The sequence below is a fragment of the Solea solea genome, chromosome 12, assembly GCF_958295425.1.
Source record: "Solea solea chromosome 12, fSolSol10.1, whole genome shotgun sequence".
In the NCBI taxonomy this organism is placed as follows: Eukaryota; Metazoa; Chordata; class Actinopteri; order Pleuronectiformes; family Soleidae; genus Solea; species Solea solea.
Genome location: NC_081145.1, coordinates 24,103,804 through 24,124,056, shown reverse-complemented (window position 1 = coordinate 24,124,056; position 20,253 = coordinate 24,103,804). Strand labels below are relative to the sequence as shown.

Genomic DNA, 20,253 nt, shown 5'->3' with positions numbered 1-20,253 from the left:
CATTTAAACAGGATTTATTTGTGTAAGTTTCACAGTTCATCACTTTGTTCTCTAGTGATGACATGCTGTTGGTTAGCACACAGGGTGAAGCAACCGATCTTTGCTAATTTCATCATCAGTACCATGCAGTGTAACTATAGCAGTTGGAAACACTGACAAAAATGTATTTCAGAAAATGTTGTAAGAACTGGTAATAAGAATGGCAAATTAAGTCAATCCTTAATTTCCTTAAAAAAAGAGTCTGGGCATGTCAAATCCTCATTAGTAAAGACACAATTCTTAATGTAATACATGTAGAAATATAATTCCAAATTATAATGCACAACACCACATTCACAACTCAGCTGTAGAAAAACCTAAAATAAGGTTTGTTTTAGGTAATGCAATTGTAAATAAATGGTAAATTAGACCACTTCATATCCCATCCCAGTGAGAGCACATTATGTCAAAAATAGCGTCAACAGCATTGGCATCCGTTCAAAAACAACAACAAAGAAGATATTGTGACGGACTGACACGGAGAAAAATGATTTAAGAGTAGAAGTCAGATGTGAAACGTCTTCTCAAAGGCTCTGACAATCGTGTCTCAACACGATCCATTTGAAACATTTGACCATGAGTGGGTCCTGGAAAAGATGGCACTCCAGAGACCTACTTAAAAGAAAACTCAACTATTCACAATCGTCCCTCAGTCATCCTTCTTTATAGAATAAATCTAAAAATAAAATGGATGAAACCTGCAATACATTCTTCCTACATGAGCACTGACGAGGGACAACATTTGGCTTTTGTAATAATCAACAGCAAACTCAACAATCAAACAATTTCACATGGCCCTGACCTGAAATATTGAACATCCACACAGACAGGAGGTTGTGATGTTCATTTTTGTTGACAGTCTTGTATAAATATGTTGTGTTTCTTTTGAGCAAACCACCATGTAAGTTTCACATATTCACACATGCACTTGTGGTGGCAGAAATGTCATGCTGCCCTGAGCATCGGCAGTAACTTGGCTTTCCATATCTGGCCCGAGGACACACTGACATGTGGCCATGACCATTCATCAGTCCCTGCCATTACTGGATGATCCATTCCACGCCATGAGTCACAACCATACTGACAAACCCAATTGCAGGTTTTTGTGTTGCATCCAGCCCTTTGGTATTTTCCTGTATCTATTACTGAACTGCACAGTTGGTGAGACAACACTGACAAATCATGACAAATCATGGCAGCATACCTTCATATCAAAATCTGCACCTGCTTCACAAAATGCACAGTTTGGCAGGTCTGCTTGACACTATCCCCACACATAACAGCCAGAATTGTGATAATGACCATGAAGAACAAGGAGTCCTTGGAACAGATAGTCTACGCTTCCCACTGAGCCCTGACCTCAACACTGCTGAGTCATGTCTGGGATCACATAAAGATACAGGAGACAATGAGACAACATTAAACCACAGAAACTGCAATGCATTCACCAAAAAATGTAGGCAACATGGTGGTTTTATCAGCAAAGGACAGTCAATTGTTTTGATGAATTAACACATTATGGAATATTTGATAAATCAGGATTTAGATAAATATGATCACATCCAATATTCATTATACATGTCCTTATAAAAGCATGGGTAAGGTGCTTGCCAGCCTAAACTTGCCAATAACATGACTCACCAATGAAAGGGGTAATATATACTATATATAATAGTGTAGGCCATAAGTCGTGATTAAGTGACTCTCTGCAGTCACTCTGCTCTCCCTTGAAGTGATTTTATAAATACGGTATGTGCCATTTGCAATGCACGTTTGACTCCATCATCACATCTACATATGAACCGCCTTCCTATATGAGACAAAAAAATATTAAATGTCAAGGCAACCTTACCACACTGTTAGATCAGAGGACATCTTGTGTGTTGCCACCCAGCTAAATCCCAGAAGAGGCCAGTTATCTTGAGTCCATCAGTATAACAGTGGCACTCACCTGTAGGGGATCCCTCGAGCACTTCTCCTGTGTAGCGTGACTCTTTGAAGATGGGCCGGTTGTCATTTTGGTCGATGACAGTGATCAGTAGTAAGGTGGGGCCATCAACAAGGTTTCCGGCAAAGTCCGTGGTTGATACTTCCAGCTGTGTGAAGAAAAGACGAAAAGATAACAGAGTTTATTCTGGTGATGTACTGGGTGATTTTTTTTTTTTTTTTTTGATTGTAGGTGGATGACACATTTACTATGCTGTTGTGTGTTCAACCCGTCACCTGATGCAATGGAACAGTGTCAGACAAACTAGTTTGAATTTTTAACATTAGTTGAAATTTTTGTGTAGCAAGCAGTCATTTTCTCCAAAAAACTACGATTAAATGTTTTGATTGCAATGTCTTATGTACAGATTACTCCTCCTTTCTTCCTCCTCCTCTCTACCTCCTTCACTACCTGTACCGAGGGATCTTCCATTGTCTAATCTTGCATATTCATCCAATCCACTTCTCCCGGCTCTGCAGTACTGCCGGTTATCTACCTGATTCACCTTGGGGATGACACCAGCTTAGTTAGCTATGCACAAAATACACTCAGCAAACAATCAGCTATTAATCCAGAGTGGGACAGTCCTGTCAGCCCTCCTCTTGTCCTGCTAAAATTATTTATTATTTACCCAAATCTATACTATACTACTATTCTGCAACACATAGGCAATATGGCAAAACTATTATTACAATAAAAACAACAGTTTTAGATCAATTAATATAAAAAAAGTTTATTTGAATGAAGGTTGAAGAAGCCACTTAACTGTGGCTTTTAAGTTCTTTATGGAAGGAGAACTGGAAAGTGTTTTTGCACGCACAGTGTATTAAAATAACTGACCCATACTGAACATTTGTTATATTCATACTGAAGAAAATCATATCCAAATATATATTGTTTTTAACAAGCCCAAGAAACAATAGTTAACAGGTTTGTGGTAAAAATACACCACTGTGCCAATTAAAACTACACTTTCAACATGTTTAATATTTTTGGTTTGAAAGATGCGATTAGGGTAAATGTCATTTCGGTTTATCCATTGAGCTGATTTTTGCATTTGCATTTTTGCATTAACAGAGGTTAATTCGTTGCCAGATGATGTCAGGGTTAGAAACGCGCACATGCTCACAATGGCAAAGCCAGCCAACAGATCGATGCCGCTAACATGGTTACAAATGTAATACATATAAAGTATCACGGAAGTACTGCTGTTTTCTTTATCAACTACCAGCTGCATCACTGTTTAGTTGTTACATCCAACAACAACAGACGCTCCATCCATTATCTTACTGGCGCCATTGTTTGATGACGAGCAGAAACAAAGACACTGATTCAGGTCCAACACACTGTGGACAAATTAGTTTGGCGAAAAAACAAACCGTGTTACTGTGGGAGAAACCACAGACAAGGCAACTGTCACAGATAAAAGATAGCATTTGACATCATTTGTGCATGTCTGCCACAAGAAATCTGATCTGCAGTGGAGGCCGTGCCCAATGGAGTCATTCGTCAGTGATCTGTATCCTATAAAGATGCCTTATGTAATGTCATTACCTCCATTTCTATCTTAATCTGTAGTGAAAGACATCACATCACTTCCTTTATTAGCAGTGCAGTGGGAGAGTGAGTGAGTGAGTGAGTGAGTGAGTGAGTGAGAAGAAGAAACAAGGTCTTTCCTCTTCCTATTAGTAATGCATGGCATTACGCAACCGCTCTATCACACAGGTCGTCCCACTCCTCTTCCTCTAACTCAATCCTCTGTCTTCCTCATCCTTTGTCCATCTCTTCATCACCAAGGAGCGCAAAACATATAAGATAATGGCAACAATAGCATACGATGCAGCTAAACTAACTGTTCTGGTGTTCAGAGCGAAAGAGGTTTCATGTCGTTCTTCTCTCTGTCTCTGCCTCAAGAACATGACATGCTTCTTCTTTTTTTTTTAAAGACGTCCCCATCTGTCCTCATCCCACAGAACTGCTGACTCTAAACAAATGCTGCTCTCAAACCAACATGTAATTTCATGCAATCCAATGAACTCTGTTCTCGCTGTGTGTCTCTTACATGCATGACATGAGAGAGAGGGAGAGAGAGAGAGAGAGAGAGGAACTGAGTTCTTAACAAGCAAGTGTGTCTGACTGACTCTCTCTCTCTCGCTGTCAAACACACACAAACACTTGTGCAGCCAATCTAGCTTTTTTCTTTCCAGCATGTGTGAGCTGTAATGAGAACATTAGGTGCACGGTGCCTTGCATCAGATCATTTGAATAGAGAATCCTACCCAACAACAAAGCAATATCCTGTTTGGGAGACAGATAATACATATTATGTAATCCAACACATACCCCTTTTACAGCAAGAAGTGGTGTCTTTTTTTTATATATAGTCACGGACGGCTTTGATTTGCAAGCAAACGCTTAGGGGTGCTGCACATATGTACAGGTGTACATGCATTTCTATGCATAGTAAATTAGATTTAGTGTTGGATGTGGTGTTGATGGAGGTCTTTTCAGAAGCATATACAATCTGGAAATGAAAAAGCAACATTAATTTGAACATGGTGGGACTCCATCCATTGTCTACTGTTAGAGCCAATCCCGGCTGACACAGGGGGAATGGCAGGGAACACCCTGGACAGGTCATCCGTCCATGGTGGAACTAACTACCAAATAAAGTAGTTAAAAAAAAGAGGCACCAGGAGCAATATAGTTAATTTAGCTTAGTTTATTTATGCCCTGTTAACTCCTCTGTTCTCTGAAAGATCAAATGTAAGGGTGTCCTGCACTGAACCTCCCTTGTCATAATTACAAGTTCCATATTAATTCAGAAAAATACACAGCATGTAACAAGTGGATTGCCAAAAAGTCATTCAAAACACTGAGCTGAAGGCAATCCCCCAGTTGTAATTCCAAAGAAACCCCCCCTTTTCCTCCTGGACTCAAATAACTTGGTGCATACTTACTGTTTTATTCACTCTTTCAGTGACAACAACCACCTATTTTACTAATCCAAACCTTATTTTAAACATTATGGCTCTAACACTCACATCCCTCAGGGGCTGATGCTAAGGCGGTGTTAATCAGTGCTGCAGTAAATCTTAAAAGAGAGAGCGAAAACAATTCAAACAGACAGTCAACAAGGCGAGTTTTATGCCCTGGAGGTCCTCCATTTGTCAATCTGCCAAATGATGTTGTTTCAACAAAACATTGAACTTATATTTCCAGAGCCAGGATCAACTGCAATAACTCCTATTTTACAACCCTGCTGGAAGTATAGCACTTTCCCAGTTTGACTGATATCTGCCTACAGTTGTGTACAGTAATAACACACTAACACACTAACACATAAAACAAGTATTTAACTTGCCAACTGCAAAATCCGTGCCTAATATGGTATATCGAAGTGAAGTACTGCTCTTTAATTTTTATCCTCCAGAATTATGTTTATATACAGTATTTCGTATTGAGCCAACTCTAACTGCAGATTCAGAAACATAGAGAAAAACTGTACTTCATGTACTCTGTGCAAGTGGTGATAAATGACCATCATAGATTTTTGTATATATACTGTACATTTAGTCCCATAATCTTAAACAAATAATAATTGATGTACCTGCAGGCTTTGTGTAAAATAGTAAATCTGATTTAACAGTTGTCCAAGCGAAAGTGAGAATATTGATCAAACAGAATTAGTTGAAAGCAGCAAACCTTTTCTAATCCTACACTCTATTTCTCACCTGATGGGTCTTTTAGTACAAGTGTATGAAGGATACCGTTTGGTCCCCAGTGGTTGGATGGTTGTGTGAGTTCTAAAATGCTCCCATTGTCTACCTTAAAAAAAGATTGATGCATAGGAGAACATGTGTTTTTTCTCTGTGCGTGGCAGGCGCATACAGGGTGAGGAAAAGTACACGGTGTTTAAGTGGGCACGGTCTTTTCATGTGCCGGATCACTATGAATAAAGTCCACTGAGATCCAATCAGCCTCCAGCGCGGCATGTATAAGTTATACTACACATATTGTACACACTGCTGCCATCCGTCATTCCTACCTCCGGGGAACTGTCAACTCCTGAGAATGTAACACTCAGTTGTTGAATAAGTGAGAAATCCCAATTGAATTTGAAAAAAGAAAAATCTATTAAACTTATATTTCTTGTTTGGATATAAACTACAGTATGCAGTGGAATTCAATAAAGAGTACATTATTGTTTAAGTGAAAAGAAAAATACCCATCTCCAAAGGAGCCTGCGATCATGACAGTATACAAACAGTATACAGACAATGCAGGTGAGTGTAGTGGAGGATTTTTAAGTTATGTTAGCGTAATCAGGAGACACCGACATGGATCTCAGCGAAATAGTTAGAAGTTAGAAATGTGCAATTACGGGTACATGCGCAGAAAGGGGCGCTGATTTGCCCCGGGAAGGAGAAATGACTTATTAAAAGCAGAGAGTTTGGAGTAGATGGGCCGTGCTCGTGCTAGATCTGCAGCAGTCAGTCACAGCAGAGGTGATAAACTCTTTGACAGATGCCTCTGTGTTTATTGGATGACCTGGCCCCAGTTTCGAAGAGTACATTTGTGACTACAAGCCTTATTGTAACATTACCACTGATCACAGCGAACACATCTCTCTTCTGCAGTTTCTTTCCTCCATTCTTTCCCCCTCATTGAGACTGTGTGGGTGAAGCTAGAGAAAAGCAATATTAGCTCTTTCATTACTACACTATGACACTGTCAGACATTAAATTTCTCCATGGGTGAGAGTTTGTTTTAAGGGCATCATTCTTTTCAGTTAAAGGTTACCATGGATCAACCATGGAAAGTTAATTTATTTTGAATGAATCTTATATTTTGCTTGCTATTGTAAACAAAAAAGAATCCATACAAGGTTTATGAAGGAAAGGTAATAATAATTCATGTAGCACGAGACCAGAGATTTGGTCATAGATTTTTTTTTTTTCCCAGCATTTAACTTCAGGATTATTTAACAACACATGTATAAAATTAAGTTGTGATTCATTTATCAAGTGTAAAAGGAAATGTTTATCCATTCATAATTTCATGAGGTGTTAGACAAATGACAATTGTCAGAACACTACATTTTGAAGAAGTTTGCTTTTGCAGGATTGGTTTCTCACATTTAAAAAGTAGGTTGCCACATACAAAAAATCAACTCTGTTGTGGATTAAAGGGCCCCAGCCCGATACTATTTCGTTGGAAAAAGGCCTGGAGTTTTTTTTCTACTAAAGACCATTGGTCATCAGTAATTTACTTTGGCTTTATTCTGAATAAGATGTTATTTGATTAAGTTTAGTTGCTAATAGATTATTCCATTCATATAGCAGCTGTGGATCAGTAGGTAGAGGGGGGTCATCTTCTAACCAGATGGTTGGCAGTCCAATCCCTGGCTCCTCTAGTCTATGTGCCAAAGTATCCTTGGGCAAGACACTTAATCCAAAAATTCCCATTTGCTCCTACTGACTCGACTGTCAGTGTGCAAATGATTTGTGACAGAAAATAGACCTGCATATAAATGTATTGTATGTGTGTGCGTTAAGTAATCTTCACGACTATCAAAATGCTTGATATAAATAAAGAACACTTACTGAATTTCTTTTTATATTTATAGAGCATAATCCAATTCCATCCACATTGTGTCAACTGCTGTGAAAATTCTAAAATGATGTCATATAAGATGTACTGTATATGTGTCAAAACAGTGTAGACATACATGGACCTTCTATAGGATAAAGCTATCAAAAAAGGCTGTCTTATTGTCACCGCAAGATATTGCATAATAAAATATGTCCCACCGTAACTGAACTGGTTAATGGTAAGACAAGGGAACTGAATTCAACCCTGAAATCCTTTGGCTTGTTTCAATTTGAATTCCATTTTTCCTCCTCTCCTGTCCTAACCTCAACTCTGTCTCCGAGGATATCTCCTGGCAATAATGTTTTGAAAGGCTTTTGTGCCCAGATGAGTGGCTAGGTTGATTACGGGGGTTGGACATAGGCAAAGGTGGAAGCTGATGCCGCAGTCAATCGGCAGCTTGGCATATTGTGGCAGAAGCAGAGCTTAGCTGGGGAGGCCTTATCACACTCTCAAACACAGACAAGAATAGGACGAGTAAAAAGGGGAGCACTGAAAGGGGGGCAGAGTCATGCATATGGAAGCGTCTCCATTGCCTTCCACTGCAATCACCTCATTTCAAATTCACTGAGCATTCACCTACTCCTGAGCCATTCAAGTAGTCCTCCTTTAGCTGAGGAGGTGAATTCAAAGGGGCTCTGCCTGCCTGCAGCTTTCATAAGATCCCAGTGAAACTGCTTCATGGTAGCTCCAAGGTGAATAGCGCCCCGCACCTCCAAATACTCTTGTGACTCAGGCTTTATCAGCAGGCTGTGCTCCACATTGCAAAACCCAGCTTCTGCCCTGACACAGTTCAGACGGTCCTCACGGGGGAGAGTTTTCCCTCCGCTAAACTCTCTTGAGTGCTGTCTCTCACTCTATTGGACACAGCATAATGTGAAGACTTTGGAATTCACGGCGCAGCTTCAGCAAAATGAGTGTGATGGTCAGGAATAGTCAGGAACAGCATTTGGACTATGATGTGTCAAAGATGAGTATCGCAACAGCAAATATGAACAGTTTTGCTACAAATGAGAAGTTCACATACATCACAGAAGTAAAGTACACCCAAACCCTGTATACTAATTTCAGTAAAATTTTAAATATGCATGCCCCTTTCTTCCAGTACAGCATGGCATGATAACAACAGAGGGTTGTTTTTCCTCCCTCATTTCCCCAAAAGACTTTCACATTTTCCTTAATTCCTCTCAAAGCCCAGCCCTTGAGGCATCATCTTAATGCTGACTGGAAGAAGAGAATGTTAATCCACTGTTCTTTTGCACATCTGCCACATCTACTTACAAAAACTCAAATAATTCCACACCAGTGAAATGATGCCATGGAAGCGGGGTGACAAAAAGGAGGCACAGCTGCCAGGTGTGTTTCATGTACTCAGCAAAGCTCTCTGAGAGACATGGGAGTACCGACTGGGAATGTGCTTGAGTTTTCCGCTGAGTGTAAAAGTGAAACGACAACTTTATACCATCAAAGCCAAAACAGTTCAACCAAAGACTCATAAAACATATCCCTGAATTGCTAGATTTAAGCTTTCCTAAGAACGGTTTTGACATAGACACTTATATTGTTACAAATTTTTGATCCTGACTAAAATATCTTAACAGTGAAACTGGCATTGAAATTAAATTCATGAAGCCATCTTAGGTATAAAAGTTAAACATTTACAAACGTCATAAAAAATAAAGCGTGAATTTTGTGTATTAACATGTGAGCAATTTTATTTTAAATGTGCTTAACATTTTACATGCTAATCGTCAGCACGTTGCACACTAATATGCCCAAGTGTTAATACTGAAGGAGCTTTTTTATGCACAACATAAATGCACGCCTGACCATTACACCTACATAGAGTGAAATGGCGTATTTAAATACATAGTACATTAATATGAAGTTGGTCCCTCTTTTGTAGCTACTGTATAACAACTTCCACACATCTTGGAAGACTTTCCTCAAGATTTTGAAGTTTCTGAGGGAATGTGTGCCCATTCATTGTGAGCATTTATGAGGTCAGGCACTGATGTTGGACGAGAAGCCTGGCTCACAATCTCTGTTGCAGTTCATCCCAAAGGTGCTGGATGGGGTTGAGGTCAAGGCTCTGTGCAGGCCAGTGAAGTTCTTCCACACCTAACTCATCAAACCGTGTCTTTATAGTCCTTGCTTTGTGCACTGGAGCACAGTCATGTTGGAATAGAACAGGGCCTCCTAAAACTGTTGAGATTGCCCTTCATTGGAGATAAAGGGTCTAGCCCAAAGCCTCATTGCAACACCTTAATTCAATACTTAACATGTGTGGCCAAATACTTTTGTTCATATCGTGTAGTTACACAAAAAAACCTATGGTATCTGACAATATAAATTAAATAAAAAAACAAACTACTACAATGCCATGCATTAATATGGGCTTTTAATTACATAAACCTTGTCTCAATTCAGGTTTAGGGGTACATCATTAGGACACTGTCCCTAAAAGCTGAACCTAAATGACATAGTCTGGTCGAGGAGGATTCCCCCATTACATCACCGACTTGTCCCACTATTACCACTTACTTATTACCAAGTATATATTCAAACCTCACATTAATTTAGATTTTGTTTACTAAAAACACTCAGCTATTCATGTATTCAATGTTTGAGTAACTAGCCCCAAATTTGTAAATGCAAATGTGTTAGTCCTTGTGGTCTTTTTGAAGCTATAGAGGTCATTATACAGTCAGTTCTATTAAGTATTATTAGTCATTAGTAGCAAGAACATCTTGTTAAGGAATCTTTATACGTTGCTCCTCGGGAAGGTCAACATTGGAATATCGGATTGTGTTGGGTGCAGATTTCTTCATCGGCTTCACATCTCAGAGTTGCTCATTTGAAATGTTGCTTATTACATCAAGAGAAAAGAAGTCCTTGGAATGCCAGATATAAATAGATGGTCTTTAGAGAAAGTGAGAGATGGAAGGCGAAAGGAGCATGGGAGTTAAAAGTATAGGGAAGATAGAAGATGATTGAAAAGATCTCCCATTCAGCAGGCCGTCTGGCAAGATAAAACATAATCCTGCTTCTGAAAGGTGTTGAAAGACTCACAAAGGCTTTCTATCGTGCATCATGGGACAAAATACCACCCCCCATCCCAACTTACACCCTTCCTCTCCAAAGGTTTAATTCAATTTCCTTTTGTGTGGCACTGAAGGAACTGTTTGTAGAGCTGGTGGAAAACCAGGCTCATCCGTCTGCTATTGCCATGGCCACTTCTTTTTTAATGGTTTATATTTGTCCTTACAGGAGGCTTGAAGATGGTGCACTCAGGACTGATCCATGCAACCAGCAGGAGAGCAGTGTGCAATTACTTTAGGGGCATTTCATTTTTCTTTTTAAGTAAAAAGGTCACAGAGTGGGTTGTCCATCCTTCCATCCATCCATTCATCCATCCATGTATACATTTATAGCATTTATCCTTTAAGGGTTTTGCTGACTGAATCCAATCCAAGATGGGCGAATGACCAGACCATTTCCTTTATTCTCAATCAATCACTGCAGCTTGTGGGACTTTGACACTTAAATGTAAACATGTAATTTTGGAGCAATTTCTGAAACAGCTGGTACTTTTGATCTTCTTGCGAGGACAGCCCCAAACAACTAGGTGACATCTTTTCATTTTCAGCCTGAAGTCACTGTTGCTTTCACCAGTTAAAATGACAAACTCCAACTGGCAGCGGGTCTTATCCGGACTCTGCATCACAGCTACTCAACTGTAAGTGCTTTTGTAGGTACAGCAAAGAGATGCATCTTCTCTAGTGAAACCATCTGTCATCTAGTAACATAAGCTGTCATTATAGAAAAGACCTTGACATCAAAGCAATATCAACATTAACATGTAGTCTGAGGACTGTTAACAGAGTCAGTCAAATAGTCAAGCTGTTAATTCGATAAACATATTTTCCATTGCATATATTACATGATCAGTCATTCTCAGCACTGATTTGTCTTGTCTAATAATCTTGCAACCCATCCATTTTCTACTCCTTTATCCTCCAAATGAGCATCACAAGGGGCTGTAGCCAATCCCAGCTGACCTTGGGGCGAAAGGTAGGGTACTTCCTAGACACGTTGACAGTACATCGCAGGGCAAACATACAGAGAGGAACAACCAATCTCCACTCTCCACTCCAATCTGCAGGTTTCCTTCCGCAGCAACCACCAGGAGAGAACCCATGTACACACGGGGAAGGCCCTCAGTCGAAAAAGGATCCAGGCCAGTGACCTTCTTGCTGTGAGCCAACAATGGGAGCCACCGGACCACCGTATGACCTTGCAAGCCATATCAATCAATCAATTCCCTATGTGTCATGCAAAGTTTCCACCCCTTGGTCTGTGAAGGTTTTCAGTCACCCAGGTCATTTTATCTTCAAGTGTGCAGATTGAGGTAATTGGACGTGCTTGTCTTTAATTTAAGATGTTTCACTTCTTCTTATTCTTCTCCCTCCTCCTTTTCAAATAAGCTAGCAAGTCCAGCTTCCTTGATCTATACTCTTGAAGATGCCTACCATTTTGTTTCTGTTCTCACCAGTTGAAAGCACTCCTGGTACAAAGGCAGAGAGCATTAGGGGTTGTGCCATGTGACACAGCGGGCGGCCGGCAGGCTGAATTAGCAGCAGTAATGCCTGAGGCTGAGCAACAGGGCACTTACTGTTTAATCAGGTTATCTGGGAGTAGGGCCACAGCAGTGTGTCTACCGGGGTTTAGGGAGGTTTCTGGAAGGACAGCAGGAGAGTGACAAAACCCTCAGTTCAATGATCCTGACCTAAAGAAAGGCTTTTCACCAGTAAGAACTTTTGAAGAAAATCTCTTTGAACTGCACTCCACTTTGAGATGCAAACAAAGCTGTTTTGTTTTTTCCTTTCTTGTTTATGTATGATAAAGTTTGCTTAAAACTGTAGAAGTGCAGTGTCTGAAGAACTATTGGGCTGTTGTGAAAACACATACTGTTTTGTAAGAGAGTATGGCCAACATGTAGTGGTTAAGCACACAATTATGAATGTGAAATAACAAATTATAGACTACGGGCATTATCAGTAGAGTGTGGCGGTGTGTGACCCAGTGGCAATAAAGTATGGTGGTTATATTTCTTAAATGTAACAGCTATTACGGTGGCAAAAGGCTATTTCTGCGCAAGCGGTGGTGGGTTGTTGATGGGTGTGTGTATGTGTGTACAGTTTGTAAGTGTGTCCTTTATCTCTTGCCCACATAGAGGGACTAAGTGCACATCAGGCCTGTTTTCCTGTGTGCAGGGCAGCGTATCCTGGTCTCCAAAGCCCAAGAAATTACAGTCCATCCAAGCAGAAAACTGCAGAGGGATTTAGACAACAGGCCTCACCTGTCTCAGGTCTCAAGCTCATTAAGTTACAACTACAATAAATGACAAAGACATTAGAATGACACAATAGCTTGTCTGTTACTGTGTGTATGGCTCTGTACACATTGCAATATATACTATATATACACTGTGTGTGTTACTATCTATTGTCTTGCTATCAGCATCTTTTACGCTTTCTTATCGTCTGCTGTTGTTTCTATACTTTTTTCCCCACTGTATCTGCTCCACTAAACATTAATTACATTAAGCAAATAGAACAAGTATGTTAATTTACTTAACATGGCGCTCACCTACACAACATGTTAGATGCTAAGGTACTTCAAAAGGCACTAAAATAATAAGTCAGACCATGGTTTCAGCTGTGTAATCTTCTACCATATACTCGCAACATAAACACAGTTTCTAACCGTCAAGCATAAATAATATTTATTATCATAAATACAGTTTTAGATCAAGTCTCTTTTCCCGGTAGACATGCCGACCCACACATCTCTTCATTCACTGCCTTTCTTTCATTTAGATGTATGATAGAAATGATGATGTACTGTATGAACTGAATTAATATATAGACTCTACCACTGGGCCACAGCCATCCATAATATGTGATATAAATTGAATGTATCCATCCAGACGCAGGTTTAGTGTGCTATGGAAGAGGCAATATTTCAAAATGGTTAAGGTTCCCCATAGTAGCTGCAAACATTTTAGCATATACTGTAATGTAATTTTTCAAAGGGTAAAGGTTGGAATTTGTCTCTTGCCAAATTGGCTATATTCTCATCTACTAAATTTTAAACTTGACAACTCCTTGGAACTCTGGCTATAATGTATAATATATATATATACATATATATATACACATACACATTATAGAAAAGGGACAGGAATATCCACAATGAACAGAAGCATCCAGGGAAATAAAAGGATATCTAGACAGAGATGTACAGAGGGATAAACATTCAAACACTGGGCACAAAGTCACACCCAAACAAATACACAGTGCTGTCTGTAACCAACAGAAGGGTCAAATGTCTGGGCTTTCACCCATATAGTCATACTTCTTCCACCTCAGCAGCATGACAGATTAATCAGAAATACCCTCTCTCTCTGACACCACAGCAGAGGAAAAACAGCCACAGTGGAGCCGGTACGACCCAAAAGGACAGGGGAGCAGTGACTGTAAAGTGTGATTATATAACAAAAACTGTGGAGAAATCCATGTGATCTGGGCCTCATGCTGCAAACCATACAGATCAAATACTGCAAACTCACCAAATTAGCAAATGGAAGTGATTATGTGCTAAGAGTATCTGCATAAATGAAAAGCCTAAAGCAAGTTAATGCTTGTCCAGTATTAAAAAGGGATCAATGTTTAGTAGTTTAAAAACTAAGATTTATACAAAACTTTAAGCAAATTTAGAGGCTAATGAGAGGACCAGTATACTGTCAAGATATCCCTTAACCCTTCTGTTACCAGTCCTGTCGTCGCAGGATTTGGCATGCATAGCGTACTTCTCCTTACCATCACTTCTAGACCATTTGTCATATCTAGAAAATTCTAAAACTGTGGACTGGTGATCTGTCCAAGGTGTGACCCCGCCTTTCGCCCTATGTCAGCTGAGATTGGCACAGCACCCCCCTGACGTCACAAATGTGGCATTTGTGACATCTGAATTCCATCAAATTCCTTAACTGCCAGATATCGAAAGTGAAAGTTATCTTGGAAAGAGAGGCAGAAGCACACACTCACTGAACCATTTTTTGACAATTCTACAGCCTTACCATCAAAATAAATCCAGTCGGCCTGATTATCATGACGGTCATAAGAGGGTTAACCTAAAAAATATGAGGGGGGGGTGATTTACCTTAAGAGTGTCACACACTACTGTCAGACAAATTTCCATAAAAGAGATACTGTATGTCAGGAAATGCCACCATACCTCTGTCAAAAATAGGTAAATGTAGGTGAAAAGGTTTTTACTTTATTTATACAGTTTGACAACCTAACAAAACTCTTTTGAAGGGAAACTTTTTGAAAGCCGAGATATTTAAATCTAAATTTAAAAACAGCTGTCAGTTCACAGCTTGGCTTTCATAGGTCCATATGTGTTTTTCTTTTGGAAAGCCTTTGGTTTGTGGCTTGACAGATAGAATATAGGGAACAGAGCATGGTCCTTTTGAGATCTGCTGTCAAAGGACATCACAAGAGAGGATGCTACTTTCAACTGCGAGGCAATGGCTGAGGCACAAAGCCTAACAACGTTCATTGTTTTAAAGATGTTTGATGGTCCACAACGTTGCAGTTAGTAGTTCTGATAAACACGCCTGTGGCCACAGAAGATCTGGTCATTTCCTAAAAAGATCATTGACATTTCAAAACAATTATGTGCTTTGTTTCTGTGGAAATAACCAAGAAACACAAGCAATTTTATACTGAACACAGTGCCCGCTGCATCATTTCCTAAATTTTAGCATCTCCAAGATACGCACGTACAAAGGACTCACCACATGTATTGTTGGAATGACCTGCATTAGTGAGGGTCGTCTGTCTACCTGTGTAAACAAGACTGTTATTTATCACTTCACATTCTACCCTTCCTCTGTTGTAAGCCAATTAGAGTTCTTCCCCGCTACACTCGACCCGACCCAAGCTTGTCATAACCACAGTGATAAGCGCCGCTCCCCCCCCACCCACCCTTCATTTTCCATCTCATTAACATTCATTTTCACCCTAATTGAGCCTAATAAGACAATAATGTTTGACATTAAATCCTTGTGAACATGAGGCCCAGTTGATCGCTGTGTCTGTTTGTTCCTCCACAGCAAATGTTTATTCCGTCAGTTGTTTGTTTGTCTGCTTGCTTACTTGTGTGCTTCTTGTAATGGCCTGGTTAGAATTCCCACTCTGCATCTGTGTGGAGTTGACCCCTTGGCTGCTATTATGTTGAAGTTAGTTTCCTGGTTTTAAATTGTGCTTTTACTTGCAACTGTGGTTCTGTCCATAACCTGATCCTCCAAAACCACTGCATTTTTGTCCTTTTTCCCCAAAAGCTGATTGTGATAATAATTTGACATACGTTGACTTTGAATGGAGCATTTCTTTGCCAACAGAGCAATCTGTCATCATCTCACCATAAAATAGGCAGACATACCTGTCAACCTTGAAGAAAAGTCGTGGAGAATCACCTTGTCGGTACTGTATATTGTTTATATTTATTTATTAGAACATTGTAACAGTTATAGGTATAAAAATGTGATTTAACACATGTCTCCACTTAACATACACCCTGGGGACAAGTGTACAGCTAATATTTCTATTTTCTTTACTAATTCAATATTTTTTTTTTTTTCATACATGCATTAATATAAAAATGCTAATTACTACATTTTCATGTCTTATCTGCTGGTTGTTGATGACTAATATCAAAACATTGCAGAAAGGCTGTGAATATGTTTTTTGGATGGTGGGTAAATACAAGGGGAATGAATGTGGTGCCTCACCGTGCCAAGGACTTCTGTTGCTTTCATTGACACGTTCAATGCTTGTTGGTGTAGACTTCAGCACTGAACAATTTGTCAAACTCTTGAGGTGTCACCGGCTTTTTGTGTACTTTAAGAGTGACACACTGTACCAGAGCAACTTTTGTCAAAGATGTACCTGCTACACAAAATGTGCACGGTTTGACAAGTCTGGGGAAAACAAGAAGGGATTGAAGTCTTTTCAACACAACCTCAGTTGTATGCACAACAGAACACAACAGAGCACTTATTGACACAAACGTTCAACTAATCCTCGCTTACAGGAGGGTAGGCACTGCATGGAGTCTTACACAGAGGCCTACTAGTGAGTTTGTATTGACTAGCAGCCAAGCACACTGACAGGATATTGACATGTGAGCCTAAACATGAGGAGCCACACACTCAGGATAGAACATTTCAATTTACAGTATATTAAAATCCACTGAAGGAAGGGAACTGTGGTCAATAATCTAATTCAGCTGGGAGATATATATAGTGATCACCTAATGCATGGTAACCTATGGTGTGTTCAAACCAAAAGAAAAGCAAATTATATGACTCACATGTGAGGATGGGATTCCTAATAATCAATATTTTGTTTCCAACGTTTCCGACCCGAACACAATGCTGCTCTGGCTTCATGACTAATCCCTCAAGCTATACGAGTTTAAATTTTCAAGTTGAGTTGTTGTCGATGAGTAATATTAAAGTTTTGGAACAATTTTGGAAGTGGCACACAGTACAATGGATTAGTCGACTTCCCCTGCTGAACACAAAAACATGTCCTGCCTGGCATAACAGAGTCATCATTACAGATGGCCACTTTAGGAAACAATCATCCTGTTAAGTAATGCTGAAAGAAAAATATTGATAGCAGCTTTAATTTATACATCTTTCTTTCTTTCTTCAAAGGGCTTTGTGCTGTGATGGAGAAATAGCCGAAGCTTCCTGTATCACTTTGCCTATAAAACGTCTTTAGAGGACTGATCTTTTTAAATTACCTTTGAATATTTCATGTTTTATACCCACACAAGCCATTAGCTACAGAGGCAAAACACACACCCTTAATGAATGGGTGACAGGGACAGGCTGCCAGGACAACTGGGCACTATGAAAATGATGGTCTTTATTCTGCACACAGTGTTGGACGAGTGATAAAAACGGCAAAGGTTCCCGTGATAGGGGATCTTGTTGTGAGTTATGAACTGGACACATATTTACAGCAGTATTTCCTTATGATAAGAGGGAACGGGACAAGATATAGAGCGGGCCGGGGTGGGAGGAAGACGTGCGTGTGTGTGCATGCATGTAAAGTGTGTCCACAGAAACGTCAGGGATTAGAGAAATCCAGTCAAAAATGAGGATGATCATTAGTGATGACCTGCATTCATGTTAAAAGTAATTTCTCTCCATTGTAACAATGTCATATTAGACATTAGACTTTTTTTTAAAGTGTAACGCAAAGGGAAAAATGTCAATAAGTGGGCTGAGAGCTGAGTGAGGGAGAGTGGGCAGCAATGCAGACGAGCCCCTCAATCGCTCAGCGGTGGAGAGAGACCGGCGCCACAGCATTTATAAAAAGGGGGAGGAGTCTGTAGTAACATAAGCGTGGACTAAGAAAGCAAACTGCAAAATTGGAATACAGACCAGCATTAATACGGACCAGAAAATATGTATAATTTAAATATCTTACACTAAACTGTGTAGATTTGCATCTGGACCAGTAAATAACATTAACTAGATACACATATACACTGAGTTTTCACCTGAAAAAAAAGTGCTTTATGGGTTTTAGTTACACTTTAATTAAGTTTGTTGGCTTTTATGATCAGACTATGATGGGAACAAAACATTAAGAGATTGTTTTTGGAAAGCAGTCCTGCTCTAATTTCAATCTAGCTTTGGCAGTAAGTAACTTAATCAAGTCAAATGCATTTGGTGCGGTTACAGCTTATATCCATGAGATAATGTTATTTAAAGTCATCTACATGCTGGAGTATGATTAGATGCTGAGACGCTAAGTCTCTTTGTGCTGACTCAGCCAGCCACAAAGTCTGCTGCATCTGTCCAAGGCTTCGCATGACAACTATGGATTATGATGTCAAGTGTTCAGGTAGCTGCCAAACAGCAGGAGTACAGCAGTATTTGTACTGTATGTATGGTATCTACAGTATCTGAAGTAACAAAGGAGATAAAATGAGAGACACGATATTTGGTCTGAAGCTATTGCACTGTGGCAGGAAATGAATAAGTTAAGGAACAGTAATTCAAAGTTGGATAAGCTGGAAAAATAAATCCTCATTATCTTGTAAAGGGATTGCTAGGTGTGGATATAAAGAAGATATATGAAGATTGAAGATTGAAGTATAAGATAACTCTGACCCCTTATTCTTACCTTCTTACTCTCCTTCTCATGATGTTCAATGCACTTCATTCTTTAACTTTGTCATCCAGGACATAGTTCCATCCCTGTGGATATTGTCCTCAGACCCTAATTCTCTGCTTTCGTCTCATCTTTTCCACGTCTCTCTTCCTCTCCCCAGAGCTTCACATACCAATTTCTGTTTTGACCACCAAGGACCCAAAAACATAATTTCTTTAAGGGTATAAGTAAAAACCACGAGGCAAGGGTGGTATGAGTGCTTCTGTAATTTTTAGTTTTGTAAATTATAAAAGCCAGAATTTCTGACTGAGTGGGAAAAATATCTGTGTGAGAACATTTACAATAGCTGCATTTCAAAAGCTCTCTCTTAAGAATATAAAGCCATTTTTTCCTCATTCTGTGTTTTCCTATCCAACCACATACCAACTGCATAGACCATGGCCATTTTAATATTTTTAACATTCTTCTGAGCCCTGGTGAAGAATTGTTCAGACCTCTTCTGAAGCAGGAGGGTTCAACTAACTGAAATTATCACCATCTTTTCCTAAGAATGAAGCAAATGCTGCATTACCAACACTAAAAATCCTCCACGACACATTACAGTTAATGTAGAAAAGAGGATACAGCCTTTTTCTATTGCCTTTTTCTCAAGCCTGTCCTGTTCCATTGAACATAAACATTTTTGAATACACTTCACATTATAAAATTATAGCTTCTGTGTTTATGGACAGTTTATAGACCATCTTTCACACAGTGATAAAATGCTACTACAAATTTAATATACTCTGAATGAGTGGAGCTTTTTTTAATAAGATCTCTGACCCCATAAATGTATACTTTTATGACATGGTTTGTAGCCTTGGTAGCCAATAATGTACAGGTAACTATGGCTAGTTACTGATGTAAGTTACAGTAGATAGATATAGTTTGGAAAGAAACCCTCAAAGTGTTTTCTGGGGGAGGATTAGCAAGTGATTTCACTGGCAACATTTATTTTACAATACAATATATTTCACATGTTTATATACATGTACAAATGTTTACTTTCAAACCAGTCGTTCACAGTGTTATGGGCCAAGGGAGGTATGAGGGCAAGGAGGTTGTTACTACACCTAAATACTGCATCTATTACTTATTTTGTAAATTCATATTTAACTGTATGTTCAAAGAAAAGAGTTTTTTGTATACTAGTTTTCCATGGGATACAATGCCAGTTACTTGTAAACAACCTGAATCAGACTACTATATAACCACTGAAGACAAATGTCCTCATTGTATCATGCAAGCAACTCCTTTTTGCCAGAGTGGGGA

General features: G+C 39.4%; 1 protein-coding gene across 1 annotated transcript in view; it reads right to left on the bottom strand.

Moving 5' to 3' along the window:
• cdh13 (cadherin 13, H-cadherin (heart)) overlaps positions 1–20,253 on the bottom strand; it is a 285,683-nt gene that overhangs the window by 131,982 nt on the left and 133,448 nt on the right. The window contains exon 7 of the mRNA XM_058645471.1: positions 1,991–2,135. Coding sequence (XP_058501454.1) covers positions 1,991–2,135 — 145 coding nt within the window. The remainder of the gene's footprint in view (positions 1–1,990; positions 2,136–20,253) is intronic.